This window comes from Chlamydotis macqueenii, chromosome 3 (genome assembly GCF_036417535.1).
Source record: "Chlamydotis macqueenii isolate bChlMac1 chromosome 3, bChlMac1.mat, whole genome shotgun sequence".
Lineage (NCBI taxonomy): Eukaryota > Metazoa > Chordata > Aves > Otidiformes > Otididae > Chlamydotis > Chlamydotis macqueenii.
Window position 1 is genome coordinate 103057643 of NC_141558.1, and position 24121 is coordinate 103081763.

A 24121-nucleotide genomic window follows, 5' to 3' on the forward strand; every position below is an offset into this window, starting at 1 on the left:
GAACAGATCACCCATGAGCCACCCTTCAATTTCCCACACTTTTATATAAAACAAAGCAAGCTAAATTTGGTGTTAGATTTTTAGAATTTCAGCTTTGGACAATCACATTTATTTAAAAAATAGCTTTTTTTTTTTTCTGTCTATCTCAAGTTCTTCTCATTTATTTGAAATATTTTTCAACCCTACCTCAGTAGTTTTTGTACTTGCTTGGAATATTTTTTCTTGGTTTTTTTTTTTTTTTTTTTAATTGAGAGTGAACTTTCACTACAGAAGAATATTTCACATCTTTTGCTTTCTGATTCTTATTATCCAAAAAAGTTTTTTTAATTGCAATATTGAACCCTCATTACTGCAATAGCAGCAAACAATTCCAGTATGCATAGTTTATATGTGTATGCACATGTCTATACATATATATCTATATACACACACACATATGGACACACCCATATCCACAGACCTTGGAGAAGATATTTTCATAGCAACACCTAAAGTGACTATTGACTTTCCTGTAATATCTGGATTTTATACTTCCATTTTACATTGCCCTAAAATATTAAAGGCAAAGCCTGCTATTAACAATTATGAGTAACTATATGACAGAGCTTAAATTTGGAAGGATCTTTAGAAACTTGAAGACTAGGTAAACAAAAACACTGCAACACTCAACAAGGAGAAGTGCAAAGTCCTGCAGCTGGGACAGAGCAACCCCCTACCCCAGTACATCTTGGGAACTGACTGGCTGAGTAGCAGTCCTGCTCCCTTGAGGGTTACGGCGATTGCCATGTTGAGTAACAGCCAATGGTGCTCCTATCACAAAGAAAGCAAATCACAGCCTGGGCTGCATTAAAAAGAATGTAGCCAGCAGGTAAAGGAAAGTTAATATCCTCCTTTAATAGACAATGGTAAGCCTCTATGTAGAATATTATGTCCTGTTTCTTTGTGACACCTTAAAAAAGAGGTTGAGGAATGGGCGAGATGATTCAGTTGATGCTTACCAAGATGGTTACCAGATAAAGTAATTATTATGTCATATATTGCCTCTAGGTTCCAGCCTTCAACAGCTTTGTAAGAGATTTGTGAGGTATTTTATATTTTTTCCTCTTTTTTTTTTAAAAAAAAAAACTTAAATAGAAAACAGATAAGCCTCTCTACTTGAGTCACTTTTAGAACTTAATACTATATGACAGGTACTGTTAAAATTCTTCTACTTTCATTTAAATCACATGAAATCTAGAGGCCCAAAGCACTTTGTACAATGTCAATAGACTAATCATAGTTATTTTAAACGTTTCTGGCTTTCCAGCATCAAGAAGGGATTTTCCTCAGTAAGCCACATCAATTTCAAAGTCTTCAAGAAGAATCAGACTGACACAAGTTTAGAGAGCTGCTACAGTGTGTTGACTGTAGGATCTAAAGCTGGAGGTATTTTTACATTTAGCATTTAGTTGTGGTAAACTGAACATGATTACAAATCTCAGACATCCTATGAATGCAACTGTAAATTTACCTGATTTGGCTAGAAAGTGATAACAATTATGTACTCAATAAATATATATGTATGTCTAAATATTCCACATGGAAGAAATGTGTTTTTAAGTTAAAGGGATGTTATGAATACCATAGAACCAATTGAGTCCATTAACAGTCTTTAAAGTTGCACCATTACTTCTGTGCCTCAGTTTCTTTACCTGTAAAACATCCATGTTTCAGAAGCACTGGGAAGTCTCAGTCATTAAGCCATAGTATGTTACAACATTTTCAAATGAAGGGTAATGCAGAAATAGAAAATAATAGAGTCATCCATCACATTTCACAGAATCATCGAATAATTTACTTTGCAAGAGTCCTCTGGAAATCATCTCACTCAACTCCCTGTCCAAAACATGGCGAACAATTTTTCTACTATCCAACAGGAATTTCCCTTATTGCAAATCGTGACTGCTGCCTTTTGTCCTTTTGTTGTGTACCACTGAAAAGTGTCTGTCTCTGTCTCCTCCATAACACTCCTTCAGGCATTGTAAGACTGCAATTAGATCTCCCTTAGCCTTCTCTTGCCCAGGCTAACTCAACCCAGCTCCTTCAGTGTCTCTTCATTTGTCATGTGCTTCTGTCCCTTGGTCATCTTGGTGGCCTTGCTGGTGGGCCTTCTCCAGTGTGTTGATACCTGTCTTATACTTTTGTGGGCCCAAAACCAGACACAGAATTCCAGATGCAGCCTTATGACTACTACGTAAAAGGGAATAATCCTTTCCCTCAGCTCCCTGACTATGTTGCTAATGTCATCTAATATGCCGTTAGCCTTCGTTGCTGCAAGGATGCACAGCTGAGTCATGGTGACCTTGCTGTCCACCAGGACTCACAGGTCCTTTTCTATGCTACTAGCCAGTCAGTCATTCTTCAACATCTCATTTCATTTAACCTAAGCAAAAAGAAATCTGTCAAATTTTAGACTTCCAAAATCAAACTCTCTTGGAGTCAATAAGCATAAACTATAGTAAGACACACGTAAAAAAAAACCACCCTAAAACCAAACTAAGAACTAATACATAAATGTATAAAGACAAACAGTGAGAAATACTATAAAATGCCAGGACAAAATATTTGTGGAAACTCAGCATGATCTGGGATCTCAGATTGCCATTTAGATGTTCATGCTGTAATTAATAGCAACAACTGTGCCAAAGATCTGATGAACAGGAAATGCAATAACCTTCCAGAAATTATAGAACAGTAGATATTACACCCCTAGTTAGTAAAAATGTTGGAACTTAAAAAAAAATACATTAATAAATACTCAGATATAGATATCAATAAACATCTATAGGTAAATATAGATAATACCACTTTTTGCTAAGGACGAATGAGTATTTTGAACTTACTAAAATTTTTGGAAGGTCAAGAAAGTTGTAGACAACTGAGAATTAGGTATCATAAGCTGCAATTTAATTAGAAGATCTTTTTTTAGAAGGTTATTAAAATGGCTTTGTCATGGTTCTTCCTTAAAAAGTAGCATTTATTGGAGAAGAGGTTAAGCATCTCTACGAGAACATCCCTTCACCAGGTTTAAAGTCAGAAATAAATAGGAGTAAAAAGTCAGTATAGTTAGTAGAAAATATTTGGCTTACTAAATCTATGCTTTAGATAGATTAACTTAAATGGGAATTTGTGAACAAAGAATCTGGCTATTTAACAACTTTACCAAGTATTTCAAAGTATTCTACAACAAATACTGACCAAACACTGGACTCAGGCAATATGTTTTGCTGAATAACTGTAAAGAATCCCAAACAGATGCATGATATTTCTTAGCATGATATTTCTAGGTAGGTCATGGTAGCTTCTACTGGTTTAGTGAAATTTGGTACGTATGGTAGGACACGCAAAACCCAAATAAAATCTCATATCAGATCAGACATATCTACTTTTAAAAATCCCTCTGGAAATAAAAGGCAGTAGGTTTTATCTAAATAATATTTTAGAAGCTTATCCTATTATGCCACCATTTTCATTATCTGCAGGTGAGAATGTGCATATAAGTAAAGTGATTTCTTACCTGATATATTAATATTTAAAAAATAAAAACTTTGAAAAAAACATTCTAATGTGCCTTTGCACATTATCCCCTATCCTGCGTAAGGACAGGGGAGTAATTTTGACTTCCTTACAGATGCAACAGCAGTGTAAAAGGCTTCCACTTTAAAATAAAATATACATGGGTACAGAATTAATTCTTAAAGCAGAGAAAACATACTTCACTCTTAGAGAGAACTCACTTTTGCATTCTAAGGTTTATCAGTAAACTTCTCTGATAAAATAAAAGATTTAGAGGAACAGCACAATTCTAGCAGTCCCAACATGAATTTGCTACCTTTAACTTTTCATCAAATAATCCAATGCTAACCAGTAACTGGAATTCTGAACCACAACTAGTGCATATCTAAAAATTAAGCCAGTTTTTTGAGAATTATTCTAACCTAATAGTCACCATATTAGGTGATAGCACCACATTAGATTATAATGTTCGAAAAAACTTAATTAATGATGTAGGATTCTAAATGCATAAATAAACAATTACCTAGGAAAAAGGTATAGGGCTGAAGTTCCTGCTCTCCATGATTGTTAGTGGTGATGGTTACTAGCTGTGTCTAACCAATGTATCAGGAAGTGGTCAAGCAGTTGGACTAGATAACCATGGTAGGTCCCTTCCACCTGAACTATTGTATTATGCTATGCTATGCTATAGCATTCCAAGTCAACTTCATGCAAAGTCAGTCAGATAGTTTAAATCACCTTCTGAGGTGGTAAATCCATAAAAGTTTGTCTTTCCACGCCCTTGAGAGCAAACAGATTTATTGTCTTAATAATCTACAACACTGTACACAAGAAAGCATAAATATTACCTTGTTGTCTGTAATCAGAAATGCTTGTAGACAAGAGATCTCTGACAGACTGATGGCAAGAGCTATGTGAAGAGGAAGTAGTATTCACTTCATTTTTTCATGCTTACACATAGCGTAAGGACTTCTGTTGTAGCTGGACTGAATTTTATAGCCTTCTTTTTTTACCTCACAGAAATAATATATCAAATTTATCACAGCTGATGATAAACATATTGCAAATATTTTACTATGCATTTCTGATTTAATTTAGGAATGAATTATTTGAATAAGTTCAAGTTTAAAAATGAACAAAAATACATGCATAAATTCAACAAAGATCAAGGTTTTTCCTTATCAGATAATCTTCATCTACAAAAAAATTATTTGCGAAGGGTTTGTAGTATCATGACTGTGGCTATATGCTGCTTAGAGTTTGTCAAGAAAGAATAGGGTAAATTCAGTAATGTTACCGAAGAGTTTTAGACAGCTATTTTCCCCACCTCTTCAGAAAAGCATCAAAACATAAAAGGAATTGTATTGATTCTGGCTGAGATGGAGTTAATTTTCCCCATAGTGCTGTGCTTTGTATTGGTAGCTGGAAAGCTGTGATAACACACCAGTGTTTTGGCTACTGCTGAGCAGTGCTCACACAGCATCAAGGCTGTGCTGAATGTCCAGCATTCCTCCCTCACCAGTAGGCTGGGGGTGGGCTGGAGGGGTCACAGCCAGGACAGCTGACCCAAAGTGACCAAAGGGATATTCCATACCACATTATGTCTGCAGAGTAATAACAGCTAAGAGAAAGGAGGAGAAGGAGGGGCATTCATTGTTACAATGTTCGTCTTTTGGAGCAACTGCTATATGTCCTACTTTCTGGGAAGTGGCTGGACACTGCTGATGGGAAGTAGAGGATAAATCTTTTGTTTTCCTTTGCTTCCACACGTGGCCTTTACTTTTGTTTTATTAAACTGCCTTTATCTTGACCCAGGAGTTTTTTCCTATCTTATTTTCTCCACCCCTGTCCTGCTGAGAAGACGAGTGACAGAGCAGGTTGGTGAGCACCTGGCATCCAGCCAAAGTCAACCCACCACAGGAATGAAAAATAGTATAGCAGAAACAAGCAATAAGATACAGATTTAATTCTACAAGAAAAAAAAATGAAATGTAGTTTTTCTCATCTGTAGATTAAATTAGAAATTTCCAGCTAAATCACAAAATTGCCAACTGCTATTTGAGTTCAGACCAAATCAATCCCTGAGAACTGTATGACGCAGTAAAAGGAGTAAAGTATCGTGACACCAAAATTCCCAGATTTATGTATACTATGCCATTTTGTATAAAATTACAGGTGCTCATATGTCCACCCAGAGTGCTGCACAAGAACAGAAGGTTAGACTGTGGCACAGACATAAAAAGTACTGCAGTTTTCACTGTTTTCACCTGGTTAATATGTAGAGGGTGGTTTTTTTCCAGGAAGCATATGAACTGATTGGTGAATATATTAAGCAAAAAATTTGTATTAAGATCAGTTAATAATGCATATTGTCTTTCACATCGTGGAAGCACAAGGTAAGCGACAACTCAAAGGAAACTGAAATTCCCCTGAGTTCAAGTATAAAACTGACATTCCAACATGGGCTTTGTTCAAAGGAATGTTTCTGCCTTAGTTGGGGCTTTATCCAGGGCCTCCAGTTTACCAAACCAGAAATAATAAGAGCAGTAATGTTCCAGTGCTGTCATTAAATGGCAAAGCAAAGCAGAGGTGTCTGAACTGGCCTTTTCAAGAGTCTGAAAGGACAAGATAAGAAGCACAGAGTGGAAACATCATTTACTGTAGAAGCTCATAGAGGTATTTAGAATTTCTTAAGTGTAAGACCACTGGCTTCTGACCCCAGTAGAATTCCTTTGGATATGAACAGAATACACTAACATTAATTGTGTTACTTTTTCAGAGTATAATTGTACTTCAGTGCCCTTAGTCTTCATTATAAGTTGAGATTCACTAAATTACAATACAACTCTGGTTGCTAAAGAGATATATGTTTAGACTGAAAGTTTAGATTACTCTGGAAGCAACACTCTTTTTTAGTCTCATTTTAGCCCGAGGAAATTTTCATCTGAATAGTCATATCTCTTTAAAAATAATTTGCAATCTTCTGAGGTATTATTTGTCTGCATTTTTGTAATAATTCCTTAAATAAGGCATGGATTTACCTGCACATATGAGCATAATACTAATTAAAACATGGAAAATAAGTTCCAATGCATAAGGTTTAAATTAATTATTTTTTATGTGCCAGCTAGTTTTTCTGGGAATTTAACTCTGATGTTTTAAATATAGACTTCCACTAGGTCCTACAGCACTTAGATCTTTTCATTCTATAGAGACTATTTAGCTGATATTCCTTTAAAACCAAAGTAAGACATATTTTTTTTTGTGTGTGATATTAAAGGAAGTCACAGGAGATGAAAGCAACCCACAGATTCTGTCTCTTAGCACAAAACTGGCAGTATTTATAATTCCCTACAATAGTCTGTTTCCTGAGCATTAATGTACAAAAGCTGAAAGACAAGGGGCACTATTTCATTCAAATATTTGGGCTAATTTATTTTAGCCCTGATAACCTACCACATGCTACTACTACTGTCAAACATCCACATTGCTATTTGAAACATAAATATAGACTCAGTCTTCAAAGTTTTAATTAAAAAAGCACAATTCAACCACCTCAACAGAGTTTTTATCAGACACATTTAAATGAGTTTCATCTTTCAAGGTCTTGGCCATTAATGACTTAAAGATGCAACAACATTAATTTGAAACTAGCACTTATTAAGAAAGTTACATGATTATGATTGAAAACAAACACATGTAAATATCTTTTTTTTCTCATTTTAGAAGTAGGTATATAATCTCATCAACACCACTGCTACATGGTATAAGCAAAAGTATTGCTTCAGTAAGTTTGATCACAAGGCATTAAGTACATGCTTAAACCTCTGAAGGAACAGAGCTCTTTCATGCTACATTGACAGCTATTTTATTGAACCAGGTTGTTAACAAGTTTCAAAAGAAAAGGGAACTTGAAAAAAAAAAAGGGTTAAAACTGATGCCTTGCTGTTTTAGGAAGTTTTCATGAATCTTATCTGAATGATTTCTATTCAAGGACATATTTACACATAATAAAACATGTAAAAAGCATTCCTTATTCAAGTATAAAGCTTAAACTAGTTACTGCTGAGCTGTCCTCATCAATAACTTCGTATGAAGACCAACTCTTCACAGATCAGCAACAGGACATGCAGATGAAAGAACCATCAGGAAAGAAAGTAAAGAACAATAAAACTGGGTATGAAGCAAACAGATATTATTAATTAGCAGAATAGCAATATCATGAATGAGAGCAGTGCTGAGCTCAAATCGGAACTCTGCAGCACAGTAGACATGAACATGAATTTGATGTGAAAGGTTCATAGAGGCTAGTGATGAGAAAATGACACCAAAATGGCGATGAACTAATTTATGCTTTGGAAACAGTACAGGAAATTAAATGGAACTCAGGGAGATAGATCTGCCCCGTGCACATGCTCAACATATAGTGGACAATAAAAATGAAACCATGAAAGGCAAACAAAATATATAGCATTTATCACAAACCCAATGACAACAGACATCCACTGTAATATATTTCTAAAATAGAGACATTTGTTGAATATGTTTTTAGAATATTTGTTTTCCATGATAGTGAATTCTTGTCTATTAATTTTTATGAGGGACACAGTGTGAAGTTTTCTTAAACATCTCATATTCTCCTTTACACAGTTTATGATTTTATAAAGTTTTCGTAACTGTTTAATGCATTTCTTCAACACGGTGAAATTAGATGTTTATTATTTCTATTTAATTGTCACGGTTTATTAGCTCTATATTTTCATAATCTTTAGTCAGTCAATAGCATATACAATATACAAATATCCAGTATGTATGCTGAGTACTGACTTAAGTGTTTGAGATTCCATTTATACAACAGAAATAATTCATAATAGTGAACTGGTTAATCTGCAGTGCTCTGCTTTTCTTCATTGAGTTATATGATGTTCAGAAAGCATACTCATCTATGTGAGTTAGGTCAGGATATCCATGGCTACATAACATCCGATGATTGTGGAAAGTTACAAAGACATTTTTTTTTCTTACAGATGCTACAAATACCTCAAAAAGTAATAAGCTTGTACTTGTGGAGGATGATTCCTCCTGCTATTCACATGTACTTTTTATAGTACAGCTCTGTGTTTTTCAAGGCAAAATCTGCCCCCAAATTTTCACATTAGAAGACTCTATTTGCATAATTTCTACATTACCTTTCTTAAATTAAAAATGCACTTAACTACATGCCATTTTTTACCTGAAATGATAAAAAAAAAAAATTCATACTTGAAAAGACAAAGTAGTTGAAGAAAGTATGTCTCAGCCTCACAGTAGAATGGTCACGGTATCTGACTACCAGAAATGAAAACATCAAACACATATTGATTTTTATGTTGTCAATTCCATTTGTTTTGTCACTTGCTAGAGAACTTTGCAATATTTGGGTAAAAGGAGGAAGGCTGACAACTGATAGGGAGAGAACAAGCCATCCATTAATGGGATGAGAATCAGAAATCAGAGTAGATACAGAAAATTCATCAATGTTGTGTTTGTGGCACTGAACAAAACTTTCTGACAAACAACAAGAAGCGCTTTTAAAGACAAATGTTTCTGCTTGCAGTTTAAAGATTAAAGTGGAACAAGTCCTGGCACTTCTAGATGGCAACCTTTATAGCTAGGAAAAGCTTATTCTGCCTGAAACACAGTACAAGATGTCTCGGCTATATTACCCATTTACCTTCTAAAAAGTCTCCATCTTTAAGAACAGAGGTAGCTGTTTAACTGAAGGAGGAGGAGGGATTTGTTTTTGTCCTCTATGTCAGTCTACCAATTTCTGAAGCTTACAACATCACTCGTGTCCTCTAGGGTCCATAGTAATGTGAATTGTCTTTATCCAAGTGCCTAGCAAATCATTGTTACATAGCAGCCGTCGACCTTTCTTTTCAATCTATGCACTTTTCAGGAGTTATAAATCAGTTGACTTTCAAGCTCGATGAGATGGCATATGCCCTGGTTTGAAGAACAGATGGAGGCTTGGGGGAAAATTGTTTCTGCAGGCTTGCTACAAGCAGCACTGCTCCATAAAAGTGAACCATTCGCACTAATTTCTCACATAAATTATACAGGCAGGGAGCACCAGCCCATTCAGCAGAAAAATCTTTCATCTAGCTTTCAGAGGTCATTTAGTAAATTTAAATTAAAGTTATTTCTGATACATGGCTGCGTTTTCTTTCCGTACGCTTTCAAAAGATGGCAATTTACATCAAATAAAGGAATGGCTTTAATTGTGTATGCAGGGAAAAAGGAACAGTAAATTAACTGCCACAATATTACTGTTTTCTAGGATCCTGGGATAAGTTGAGACTATTAATTAGCCACAGAGGAATTAATAATTGAACTGTGGCAGCTCTGTACTATAGGAATCAGGTAAAGTGTCACTACTCTTTGCAAGGCCTGTTTTAGACTCCAGCTGAACTCAAGTCCCCAGGTTCAGCACTGGTGTTGTTAACAGAAAGGAGATCTCCGTCATTTCCAGGAAAACACTCTTAACTCTTTAAGGGAAACATTATTCAGCTGATAAGCAAATGTACATGTCATATTTTTAATAAATATGGTTCTTCATATGAGCATGGAGAAAAGAGACATGTCATTAGATTCTTATATTATAAATATGAAAGAAATGGAAAAGACCAGAGGACTGTAAAAAACCTAACTCCAGGTTTACATTTTTGTGAGCCACAAGTGGTGAGAAAGAAGAGATTGCATTGAGTAACCGCTAATACATAATATGATATAATTCAAATGTTGTTGGCTGAACTACAACAAGTGTACAAACTAAAATCAACTGAAGAGAATGCTGGTAAGTACTGAAATAGTTACAATATGGCTTAAGACATTTAAGGAAATCAGGTGGCTATTTTTTAGCATTATGCATTTAAAAAAGGAAACTAGAACAGACTCACGATTACAATTTTTAACAATCTCAAAGAAAAAGTTACATACACCTCAGCGAAGACAACACTTTTGATAGTCATTGGTTAGGCACTAGTATTACAGTCACAAAGAATAATAAATGGCATTTGTCTATACACAACTGTTTCTGAACAGTATTTGCTTGTGCTTGCTTCAGTAAGTCATAGCATACAGATTACTAATAATTTCTGATCTAAGATAATGCAACAGAGCTATTGCTACATTTTTAGTATAAATGGAATAATTCTTTCTTGCTACCATGCCACATATAAAGTTTGCTGTATTACTGTTTCCACAGAAAACTGAGGTTTTTACTATCTTTTAAAATATAAAATCATTATTTTTCAAACTATTCCTTTACACTAAATCTGTTAAAATAATTATTTGTGGGATTTTTCCCAGAAGCAGCATTTAAAATTTGTTTCTCCAAGATTTTATTTCTTTACCTCAACTTATATTTCTAGTCTCTCTAAATTATTATGTACTTTTTCTGGCTTAAGAAATTCTTGCTTTCAGTTGCCTTCTCTTGAATCCATACTGCAATTTTCTGTTATACAGACACAATTGTATAGGATCACCGAAATGATTTTAAAAAAGGAGCCCTCTGGGGAAGATAACCAGAAGTCTATTGCAGAAGAAAACTCTGAATTATTTCTTAAAACATTAATGAAGACATTAAATAAAATAGAAACTAACACCACTCTGTGTTGTACCCACTGTGCCAAAGCATAACATATGCCTACTCCTCTTTGTATAAAATCTTGCAAAGAGCTTTCATTCTGCACAACACTTGGGGCGGATTTTAAAAGTTTTCTTTAAGATGACAGTATCCTCTCAACATCTTTTATTAAGAAGACATTAAACATACTTTAACAAAGAATGGAAGCAGGAAAAAAAACTCTACATATGAAAATAAATCCAAAATAAAAGGATTATTTTTCATAGGTAGTTTGTTCTTTTTGCTTTCAGATATCTGAGGCTGCAATTCCATGAGCAGATAAACTAATCTAGCAGTTCATTGCTGTCGAATGAAAAAAAGTTTTGAGATCCTTCAACTCTCTCCCATTCTTCACTGTACTTCACTACTGTTTCTCTTTCCTTCACCAACACGCATTTACACCACTCATGAAACCTTTGCAATCAAAGTTCACAGGACTGTGAACATGTTGCTAATTAAGAAAAAACACATGCACTTTTTTTGCCTGAGTTAGATAAATTTACTCACAGAGGGCTCTGAAAAGCAGCCAGTATGCCTCAGAAATAGAGAGTAGAAGAGGTGGAGGAAAGTTGGACTTTCCCTTCCTGATGGCAGCAAGCTATTTTAATTTCTAGAATTACATCTCACCTCTATAAATTGCAAAACATTAGTATAATAATGGAGTCATTGTGTAGGGTAAATGAGCTCCCTCCAAAGATTTTTAATTTGTTTTGGGATTTGAGCTGAGATACTACCTAGGGAAGAAAATACAATGTTTATTCATGTGGTTTAATGGCAAAACAATGCCACAAAAAATAAAAATACTGAGAGACATTACCTGAGAGCTTTGCAACTGAAAACTTGTCTCCCTTCCAACTATATTGGTTGATAAAAAAAAAAAATATTTTTTTCTCTCACTTAAAACTTATCCCTCAAAGAAAAAAAAAAGGCTGCACTTCCAGGAAAAGAAAACAATTTTTTTAACTCAGCTATTTCATGGAGAAGACCCCTAAACAAAGCCCAACATCAAAACAAAAAAAAATTAAGCCAAATCAAACAAACAAAAAAGATTTTTCTTGGTGCTGTGCATAGGTACTGGCTTAATCAGCCTAGAATTTTATATAAACTAATAAACAACATACTGATAAAATAAATGAAGAATGACATATGCCCAATAAAAATTGTTTTGTGACATGTTCAAATTATTTGTAGTCCCTATTACCAAAAGTAACCTTCAATAATCAGCACAAAGAAAAAGTGTATGCGCAATTGAAATTCATGATGTTAAGGGCAGAATAATAGTTTCTATAAACAAGATGTAATTTTTGAATCATAGAATTGTTAGGGTTGGAAGGGGCCTTTAAAGGTCATCTAGTCCAACCCCCCCTGCAACCAGATCAGGTTGCTCAGAGCCCCGTCCAATCTAGACTGGAATGTTTCCAGGGATGGGGCATCTACCACCTCTCTGGGCAACCCGGGCCAGTGTTACACCACTCTCACTTAAAAAAAAAATTTACAATTTTTAAAATTTTGTACAGTTTTTGCCTCCCTCTATTTTAAAACCATTACCCCTTGTCCTATCAATTTTACTACCAAAGCTTATACTAGCCTCTGAAGAAAACAAACTATGTAGGAAAGAAAGGATGAAGAGAAATTAAAATGGTAAAAGTCACATCCTTTGTGAATACAGCTATTCTGGGAAAAAAAAAAAACGATAAATCCCAAAAGATGAAAATCATGTTCATTTTGACATTTTGCTCGAGAAGTATCCATTTTTGAATTTAATTTTCATTTCTTTGAAATTCCTAAACTATTTTGGAGATTAGAAGCTTTTTTCCCCTTTTATAATGACTTTCATAATTAACCCCACTCCCTAAAAAAATAATGTTTCAAACATTCTGATGACTTGCTGTACAATATAGAGAGACGGCATTTCAAACACATTCTTAATAATTCAGAAATAGTTTCTCGGTTTTATCAACTTTCTTAGTCAAAGGTTTAATTGCATTCTGACCTTTTTTAATTCAGTAATGTATATTTTAAAATGGAAGTCCTTTTCAGACCTGGACTATGAGCTTTTATTATTCGTAACTTGGTATGGGATTGTGCAGAAGAATATATTACATTTTAAAATAAAGTTGTGATATGCATGGGCTAAAACAGAACTGCAGGATCTCATATAAATAGTCAAAGGGCTTATAAATATTTTAACACATTCTTTTTCTAAAAAGATCACTTTCTACTATTATCTAACTCTAAATTAACAACAACTTATGTTCCAATGATACACATCAGAAACACATTTTCAAACCATATAATTATTAATTCTCTATTAGTGGACAAACCAAAAACATTTCAAATTTGGAAAGATCCTTGAACATTTTTGAATAATTCAAGCAAAGAAGCTGTTTATTTCTAGATCTCAAAAGCTATTTCTTTATAAAAAATATGAGTTTTATACATTTGGAGAAATTTTAAGGCAATAGCATCTATACAGTTCTATTTAATGACCACTAAGAAAGCAGGAAAACAAATGAAGGATTTAAACTAGGTATTAAAATATTATATTGAGAGTATGCCATTTAGCAAAGAATTAACTGACTGCTAGTACATCCCCTGAATGGGGATGACAAGTCTTGAATTCATTTTGTATGGTTTCTTTAACTTCAGATGTAATCAAAACCAGATATTTGTGTAGTGGGTTACAAAGATGGTGGGTTTCTTTGCACAAGCATAACTAACAAGTCATTCTCTATATTCTCCTTTTGCAAATTACAAAAGAACAACTTTTCTTCAGTTTTGAAAACAAAGATGAGGAACAGCAAGACAGTCATGTCTTCTTTTAGAAACAAATGTGATTACAGCCTCTAACACCTGATAATTTTAGTTTGGCATTATCAGATATTTTATATACTTCTCCCACCTCCCCCCACCTCTGCATGGTATTCTTTAAAGCCAAGTTCAGTTTCCTCTTCTTGTATATAATGATTTATATGTTGTAAAAATATTTTATTTGTTCATCTGTTTTCTTCCACTGGGTTGAAATAGATTTATTTGAACTTGCAGTAATAGTAAAATGTACCAACCACAATGCCAATATTACAGAAGTATTCAAAGAGAAGCCTTTCTAAACTTAGTCTGAGAATGCACATAGAAGACAGATCTTGCTATAATGATCTTGTAGTGAGATTTATTTTGCTTGAGTCCCTTTTTAAAGAAAAGGCACCAAGGTAAACACCATGGTTTATATGCGCAGTTTAATCTTGTCTATGCTTAGGATTAATTTGGAGTAAGAATGACTCTTTTTAAATTTAGTTCAATTTGAAAATAATTAAGCTAAGAAAAAACAACAAAAAAGTATTATTACTTCAGAATTAAAGATTCAACACATGGAATTATTCAGAAACAGTTCTGAATAGTTCCTGAACTTTAAGTTTATATCTTATCTAGGTCTACAGCCATAGTTATACGTAGCCATCCCTTACAGGAAATTAATCATGCATATTTTTTTGGATACATATTAACACAATTCATAGATATTGAAACAGTCCAGATTCTTCTGTTCTAGCTGAAAATGACTGTATTCTGTCCACAGAATTACAATATAGTGAACAAGAGTTCAGAGTGTTTTCTAAAAAATATTTAAAATCTGACACTTATGGTTATTTGGTTTTCTTTCAGTAATTATAGAAAAACAAACAAATTAAAAACCAACGTGTATCTTGCAGGAAAGAACAAATTCCTGTAGTATTTTCCTTTGTCAGAACAAATAATGTTTCTGAGACCCCCCTGCATTTTCTCTCATGCACCACTTGGTAGATAAACTGACAAGAGTGAAACGAACCATGATACACATTGCATCTAAACAGAGAAAAAAAAATCCCTTTTACAACAAAACATTGATATTGTACAATTATAGCAGGATTAAAGTATCACTGTTACCATTTCTTTCTTCTTTTTCTCCTTCCACTAGAATAATGATTCATGCAAATAAATACAGTTTAGCCATGATGTTATAGAACATTTTGCCTAGACATTTAATTATTAAATTGATTAAAATATATTTCTAAAAACATTACTTATTTAATCATATTTACAAATAAATATGATGAACTGATGAAAATTAGCCAGTAGATGTATGTTGGATGTTTTGACTATTTGCATGTCCTTAAAACAAGTGAAAAATACAGACCTTACTTTATCTGCACCTTTACATATTAGCTAATGATGAACAATAGCTCACCCTTTTGCAGTGGTGGGCAGCCTCTAAGACTTTAGAAGCTATCTAATGTAAAGTTTGAACAAGAAAATTCCTATTTGCCTGCTTCATCTACTTAAACTGCACCGTAATCAATGATGGTTGCATGCCAAATTAAACAACAATTTCAAGTAATTCTACTACCTCAGTGTTGTTTTCTTGAGTGCCTGCCACAGAGCTCAGTCTGGATTGATTTGTGACTAAATCAAGTGGCATGGAATAAGGAAAATAAGGTTGCACCCTATCATGCACTAATGTAAGAATTAAGTAGTCCACTACTATGCTGCCTTCTTGCATGCATACTGAAGTAGTGATAATTTGTTTTGAAAGAAAAGATTAATAGCAATGGTAAAAGCAACTACTGCATGACATCTCAGTCCTACATTGCACTAGCTACATGCCAATGTTTTACTGTAGTAGGTGGACACTAGGGAGACATTAGGCCTGTAAGATTGCAAATTGTGTAAGAAAAAACACACTCTGCTATTTTGACTGTCTTCAGACTGCTAGATATAGGAAGCAAAGACTTACTCTAGACATTTAGCTGTGGTTAGAAGGTGTGTAGACAGCAGGTAGCAAGGTGTCACAGAATCACAGAATATCTCAAGTTGGAATGGACCCGTAAGTATTATGATGTCCAACTCCCTGCTCATCACAGGAATATCTAAAACTAAATCATATGACTAAGAGCATCATCCAGACTCTCCCTAACTCTGACAGGCTTGATGCTGTGACTATTTCCCTCAGGAGTCTGTTCCAGCGACTGACCACCTTCACAATGGAGAATTTTTTCCTAATTTCCCATCTGAACTTCCCCTGACACAGCTTCATTGTATTTCCTCATGTTCTAAGTCAGCTAAGCAGTCACTAGCATAATCCAGCGGAATGCTATTCTTTATGACTAGCAAGCCATAAAGCAGCAGGTCGATGGAGGTGATTCTGCCCCTCTACTCCACTCTGGCGAGACCCCAACTGGAATACTACGTCCAGCTCTGGAGCCCTCAACATAAAAAGGACATGGACCTGTTGGAGCAAGTCCAGAGCAGGGCCAGGAAGATGATCAGAGGGCTGGAGCATCTCTCCTATGAGGACAGGCTGAGAGAGTTGGGACTGTTCAGCCTGGAGAAAAGAAGGCTCTGGGGAGACCTTATAGAGGTCATCCAGTACCTAACAGGGGGCTTATGGGAAAGATGGAAAGAAACTTTTTAGCAGGGCCTGTTGTGATAGGACAAGGGGTAATGGTTTTAAACTGAAAGAGGGCAGATTCAGATTAGACATCAGGAAAAAATTTATTACAATGAGGGTAGTGGAACACTGGCACAGGTTGCCCAGAGAGGTGGTAGATGCCCCATCCCTGGAGACATTCAAGGCCAGGTTGGACAGGGCTCTGAGCAACCTGATCTGGTTGGAGATGTCCCTGCTCCTTGCAGGGGGGCTGGACTAGATGATCTTTAAAGGTCCCTTCAAACTCAAACCATTCTATGATTCTATGATGGAGGTATATGCATCAAATAGCAATTAAAATGAGGTAGATTGTCTGTACCTTTCAGTCTGATTTTGAGAAATTAGAAGTTATAAAGCCTCAGGATAAAAATTAAATTCTGCAGATTTTTGCAGTTGCTTGCAAATTACCTTTGCGTCTTACCAGGTAATGAAATATTAGAGTGCAGACTTATGTTGTAAGCTTGTGAGTTTTAGTCCTGGAAGGGCATTTCCTGGGGTGCCTAAAGACCAGTTGCACTGGAATCTCATTCTGATCATGGGTAAAGTCTTATTGGATAGAGATACACTTTGCTGCAAGAACTATTAGTTGTTCCTTGTGCTGATTCAACATAGCTATGAACAATAGTAGCACAAATCTCTCTTCTATACTTCAATAAGCAAAAAAGCTACCTTTAAATCTAGTTACTAATAAATTACATAGTACCACTTACCACACTATAGGTCTAAGCTTGTTGGCTTCATTAACAGTAAGAATCAGCTATAAGATTGCAAAATCTCTCATCTTTATGTTGAATTAACATAGCTATATGTGTAAAATTGGTATCATGTTATTTACATGAACAATTTAAAATATTCTACAAACCTGACATATTTTGCCCCTGCATATCATGTTCATTTTCTGTAACTATCACTGCTTCCAGTAAAATCTTATCCTAGTCCAATAACTAACACAAAACAATACAGTAATTCATGATAACCAAAATAATTAAACAATAGGAACAGGTTAAAAATCAGCATTCATTTTTCAAATTAAATTTAAAAGTCTGCGGTAGTTACTTAGAAGATTGGCAAGTTTTACAAATAACATCACCAGGCCTCTCAGAGAGAAACACAGCCGCATTAGAATGGAGTCATTAGGCAATACATTTATTTTGAAGCCAATTAACCTTTTGTCAGAGAAATGTCGGAGCTGTAATGGTTTCAGCAGTGGAGGTCAGCCTCTAACAGGGGCACGTATGACAGCGATTACGCTGTCTGACATATGCTGTAGACTGAGAGTACAGCTGTGGAATGAGAATCTGCCTTCGTTTGTATTCTGCTCTGCATTTTCAGGGAGCAGGCAATCTTGACCTATCCATTTAGATAATTAAAGCTTCTATTTGGAAGTGTCCTGCTGGAAGGTGAAATTTGGGGGAGATAAATGGCTGCTGCTCACTGTATCCAGCCACTACCATCATTTGATGGACTGCTTGAAACGGGCTGCGTTGCCAGGTCCTCATAAAAACAGAGATGAATTGGGCAGGAGACAATTCTCTAAGGCAAAGCAACTCTGTCATCTTCCTTTTTGCAGCATATAATTTAATCATTAGCCAAGGCAGACAGCTGATCCAAAAGCCTTTCTCTAACGCCTTCCCCACCATCATCCATTTGCTAAGAAATTATTTCAGTTTATTTACTTATAAGCAAACTTTGTTTGACAATGAGAGATGTCACTTCAATAAACTCAGCTGGCTGTCACAGCTGTGCCATGGCTTACCTTCCAGGCGATTTTGTTTCCTTTAGTATCATGCTCAAGGGCAATTGGGAAGTCTCCTCGCTCATAAAACTTGCGAAATGCTGTGGGCTTTGTTGGTCTTTCTTTAAATGCTCCTGCAAGTGGGGGCCCTCTTACCTTAAAAAATCAAAACCAAACAAAGTAAAAAAAAGAAAAAAATTGTTCAGTGGTAACACATTTATATGGCTCAAAATAGAAACAGGTAACAAAGAAGAATAACACTGATTGCACAAATTATAGTTTCCTTTCTTCTTTACATGCTGTACTTCACTTCTCTGAAAGTACACTTTGGCAGTAATCTACAGATTTTATTAACTGTTTTTTTTCTGTTACTACTTTCAGATTGTCCCATAAAAACTGTTTATATTTCAAAGTAGCTATCTCCATTATCATAGCATTTTTAAGCAAGAATAAAATACCAAGAACATATTCACATTATGTAGCAGAAGTTATTGAAAAATTAAGCATTTCCCCTTGAGAAATATTTTTCTATTTGTTTCTTTATAGAAATAATTTGACTCAGTTTCCGTCTAATATACCTGTCCTCACTTTCCATTGTCTTTCTCTGGCCATTACCTAATCTCCTTCACCATCTCCCTTCCTCAAAAGCTATGGATCTGGCGTTCATGACTTCCAGCCCTCCAGTATTGATGGCTGAAGCACTAGAAGAAATGAAGGAAAGTCTTCTCTTAGACCTCCCCTCTCTGCCTGTGTTGCCTTAGAGGAAAAAATTTGATTTAGCTCAGCTTAGTTCCTTATCTGAGTTACTACTGGTCAGCATGTTGTGTAGCCTGAGCGTCTGAATGATAGTCCAATTCCAAAATGCTCATGCTGGAAATTTTTTCTCAGCCAAATGTCATGGTAGCAGCAACTAACAATTGGCACTAAGATAATAGAATTTCAAGTACTTATAAGAAATTTATTGTTTGAGCTAATTAACAAAGCTACTCTCAAATGCTAAAACAGACTAGAGAGCTAAACTAATCTCAAATGTCCTTGACAACTGATTCTTCCCTGAGAAACTCTTGCCTTTTTTTAATAGCCCTATATCTAAGATAAGAACTTCCTACAATTCTCTTTGTATCTCTCTCTTCAAAAATGCCTTTATGACTTGCTACCGTTTATAACATAGAAAGTGTCATTTTCAAAAAATGGTGAGAACTTCAAGGATCATAAATCATACCTAGTATTTTGTATTCTTCTGTTTGTCTCTATGACTTCAGTGACCCTTACATTTGTTTCAAGCAGTGCAGACATTCAGCTTTTCAGTGAACAGAATGCAAACTTGTAACATGCTTTGCTTCATTTGTGCTATTCTCTAATTTAATTGTGCTAATTACTGATCTACATCTGACTTGGCACTTTTTTCCTCCAAAGTATTTTGACATCATTTTCAATTGACTGAGGTAGAGGGGTCCATTAGTGATATGCTTACACTGTACTTTACTACAAATTGCTTAAACTAGGGCTACTAAACTGTGACCTATCGTTGCATATTGCTTTCACAGATAGACCATGTCTGGTGAAAATGGATTTGATATGCATAGCTATAACTTTGCTTAGTAAACAAATCTGTAGCAGTTGAGAGTAATACTCCAAGAAAAGCATTTCTAACCAATGTAAATAAATCTACAATTATTGTTCTGCAAAGGAACAATTTGTTCTGTGCCACTAGTATAAGTACTTTCACTTGTCTTTAAGTTTTTTTTTTTATTGCATTTAAGGCAAGTCTACAAGTCACTGCTCATTTGAGGTCACTAAAAAGCATTTTTGTTCTTTTTGTACATTTTTCACACAGAAGACCTTCATACATCCTTTAAAACATTATTTTCTGTAAAATATTAAGAGCCACTGTTCTGTTAGCTTTTAACTTAAATTGTTGATAAAAAATATATTGTCTTGATTACATGAGACATAATCTTAATTATTTCTTGCAGACTATCATCATGCAATCCCAAACTGCATCTTATGTGAAACCAAACATTTTCTTCTTCCCAATTCATGTTAGTAAATTTGCTATGAAACTTTATCTGCTCCACTTTTTAATTTGACTTCTTCCTATTCTCTATTCAGGAAGAAAGAAACCAGGAGGACTAAAAAGGATCTTGGTTATCAAATCCATTCCTCTATTATTCCTCTAACATTCCTCTATTATATACACAAAGTCTTTCAAAAATTGATTACAAATCTGTTTATTTGTCCCTTGCCAGTTGAAAGGGTGTTGTGCATTATCCTTACTTCACTGGTTAGAAACTAAATCTTCAATAGTATGTCTACTCTGATCTGCCTTCTCAAAAAAAGATATGGTAGAATTAGAAAAGGTTCAGAGGAGCATAATGACTGAGGGTAGGGAATGGCTTTCACATGAGAAGAATAAACTGGGAAAATTATGACTAAGGAGGAATAAAATAAAGGTCTATAAAACCATGACTTAATTGAGAGGATGAATACAGACAGATTTTTCCCTGTCTCCTTCAGTAAAAGTACAGGGCATAAAAAAATCTACTAGGTGAAAGGTTTGAAACAAACAAAATAGTTCTTTACTCATGCAACAAGTAGTGGATTTATAGACTTCCTTGCCAAAAGTTGGTGCTGGGAATCCTAAAAGTTTCTATACATTCAAGCTATGACTGGAATATTTGACGAAAGAGAAATTCATTCAGGTTTACTAAATCCACATTATCATTGATCAGAAATACTATGAGTATTATCCTTTTTCACACAATACAGTCTGTCTGGTAGATCTCCTAGCACATCATGCTGGCCTCTCATAGTTATCCTTCGATTAACTGCCACAGCAACTACCATTTCCAATTGATGAGCTCTATGTTAATAATAGAATTTCTTGTCATTAGTTTTAAGTGCATCATCTTGTACTTTGTACTATTATATTTAATTCCATTTCTATTACACCAGTTCTCAAGGGCTTCCACTTCCATCTGTGTGACATCGTGATCTTCATCTGTTTTAATAACAACTCCAAACGTTATGTCAACTATAAATTTCATTACATAATTATATTTTTTTTTTCAAGGTCACTAATGAAAATATTAAATAAGGTTAGCCTTGAAGCCACTTTTTAAAAAGTTCCATTAATAACTTTCATCTATTATCATCTCTCTTTTCAACATCACATCTCATTACTGTCATAATCTAAATAGTCTCTTACTCATCTTACACATCTCATAATTCTTGCACTGTATAACTAGCAAAGTAGTGTGTATAGCTAGAGAAGTAGCTTGAAAATAGTCTAGAGAGAGAGCTGTTGTTTTCTCCTTCATCTTAAATATTTACTTCTCACCAATTTGATCTGTAATAGGCATAGAGACCTTTTACATACCAGGAAGAGCAACTATTTCCAAAGCAATGAAACAATCTAGACAGGAATGAGCCTAAGATCTGCCTAGAACAAAGAAATATCAAAAATCAGGAAGAGAGTGGAACTATCCCTGCATTGAGGAAATGGTATCTTGCATGATTGAAGACTACTTTTGCTCTGCTTTAAGTTTATTATATGTTCATTTTGTTTGCATCTGATAAAAGGAGATGACAAGACATTTGCTAGAGTAGCTGCATCGAGCTAATATTGTTTACTTTCTGCAAATAGTTTCCTTTCCTTCCTATCTTTATTACTAGGGAGACCATCACTATTATATTTGGTATTCTGAACACCATTCTCTTATGCAGATCTCACTTTGTGTCATTCTAGCCATGCATTTTCAACAGTCTGCCTGAAGAAAAGTACATATGTATAATTTACTATTTCACTTTTTATAATTCCTCAGCTGTTTTGTTTTATATATTTATTTGCCTATCCTTAGATTTTACTGCTTTTTGAGACCAGACTTCTCTTTGTTTTCTATTTTCAGACTGTCACAATGCAGCAATGCCAGTCACAGATTCAGATTAATTGCTATTAAAAAGTAATAAAAGAGCAATGATTAAATTCTGGAACATAGTATCTACAGTGAGAAGTTGGCTCAAAATTTTTAGGTGAGTCAAGTTCTCCAGAAAACAAAGTCAACTTCACGTTTTTTTTTTTGCTTTTCATACAGAAGATAGGTTTCTTACAATAGAAAACTGTTGAACAGTCTTTCCTAACAACTGAATGACCATGATTAATAGCTCTTTTCCTCATGCAGATTTAGCATTTCTGCATGTACAACTGATTAGGACCGTCCTAGCTGCAATGTGAGAGTTTCTGAAGACTCATCTGATCTATAATTTTGGGGAAGAAAATGTAGAAATCAGAGGAATAATACTTACTGTTCCTGGTGACAGATGAAATAACATCATTTACCAAGCTGCTTACATATATGATGCTTTTCAAAATCTTACAGAAACATTATGGCTAGAACCTTCGGGTAAGACTAATATGCTTTTACTGGCTCGTGGGCAGCTGGTCACAAAGGGACTTCCTAGAGATTAGTATTGGGTTTGACATTATTCAACATCTTTAGAAAGCATGTGGATAACAGAACTGAATGCTTGCTTACTAAGTTTGTGGATCATACCAAACTGGGAGGAGAGGTACTATACACCAGAAGGAGTAGGCAACATGCAGAGACACCTTCTCAAACTAGAAGACAGGGCCAAAAAGAATTGCATAAATGTCTTGCACATAAAACGGAACAACCCCAAACAGCACGGATCTGACTAGTTAGGGTGCACCTTTGCTGAAAAGGGCCTGGGGACTCTTGTAGATAGCGCTGAACTTGAGAAAGCAGTGCCTTTGTAGCAATGAAGGCAGAATGAGCCCTGGGTTGCATCGGTAAGGGTCTAGTCAGTAGATCAAAGATTGCCACTCTGCTAGACATTTGTATCCAGTTCTTGTCCTTCCAGTTCATGACAAAAACTGAAAAAAAAGGTCTAGCAGAGGACCATGAAGATCATAGAGGTCTGGAGATCTTGACACAAGGTTCCAGAAACCGGATGTGTTCAGCCCAGAGAAGAGAAGGCTCAAGGGAGCATCTAATCACAGTTTTCCAAGCCCTAACAGATATAGAGAAGACGGATATATTCTCTTCAGAAGGATGCACAGGACAAGAGGCAACAGGTGCTAATTTCTTCAAGGGAAATTGTCTCTGGGTACAAAAAGAGAGTTCTTCACTGTCAGAAAAAGAAAAATTAAACACTGAAATAAGTTGACCAGAGAAGTGGTGGAATCTCCCTGAAAATATTCAAGATTTGGCTTGGCAGGGACCTGAAAAAACAAATCTAAGACCTAGCTTTCAACAGAAGGCAGGGCCAGATGATCTCCAGAGGTGTCCCTCTCAGCTGAGACTTCTCTATGATTTTATGTTGCAAAGTAAAATATAAGAGAAGAAAGCACACAATGTTTTTCCTTGTGATAACGAGTTTTGTCTTACATTTTATACTGTTATAATTACTGACTAAAAAGGTTATTCTGAAAGCATTCTATTTATTGGAAAAACAGTAACAAATACTATCTTCTTCAACCTAACAAATGTATTTCATTGCAACATAGCTAGAAAGATTAAGATTAGAGTTCCAGTTAATTAAAGGCTAATATTCATGATGGCAAAGTATATGAAGCAATAAACAGCTTCTGAGGTTCATTAAATGCCAAAGAGAAGTTGAAGAGTTTGATAATTGCAAAAATAATTTATTGTAATTCTATGCCACTGAACTATGTGACAAGAGA

At 35.0% G+C, this 24121-nt stretch overlaps 1 protein-coding gene across 5 annotated transcripts in view; it reads right to left on the reverse strand.

The window, feature by feature from the left end:
* PACRG (parkin coregulated) overlaps positions 1-24121 on the reverse strand; it is a 235543-nt gene that overhangs the window by 163000 nt on the left and 48422 nt on the right. For 4 of the 5 annotated variants that reach the window (XM_086743753.1, XM_086743756.1, XM_086743752.1 and 1 more), the window contains exon 3: positions 18439-18573. The exons of the other annotated variant lie outside the window; for it this stretch is intronic. In XM_086743753.1, the coding sequence (XP_086599879.1) occupies positions 18439-18573 (135 nt within the window). The remainder of the gene's footprint in view (positions 1-18438; positions 18574-24121) is intronic. 5 annotated transcript variants of the gene reach the window in all.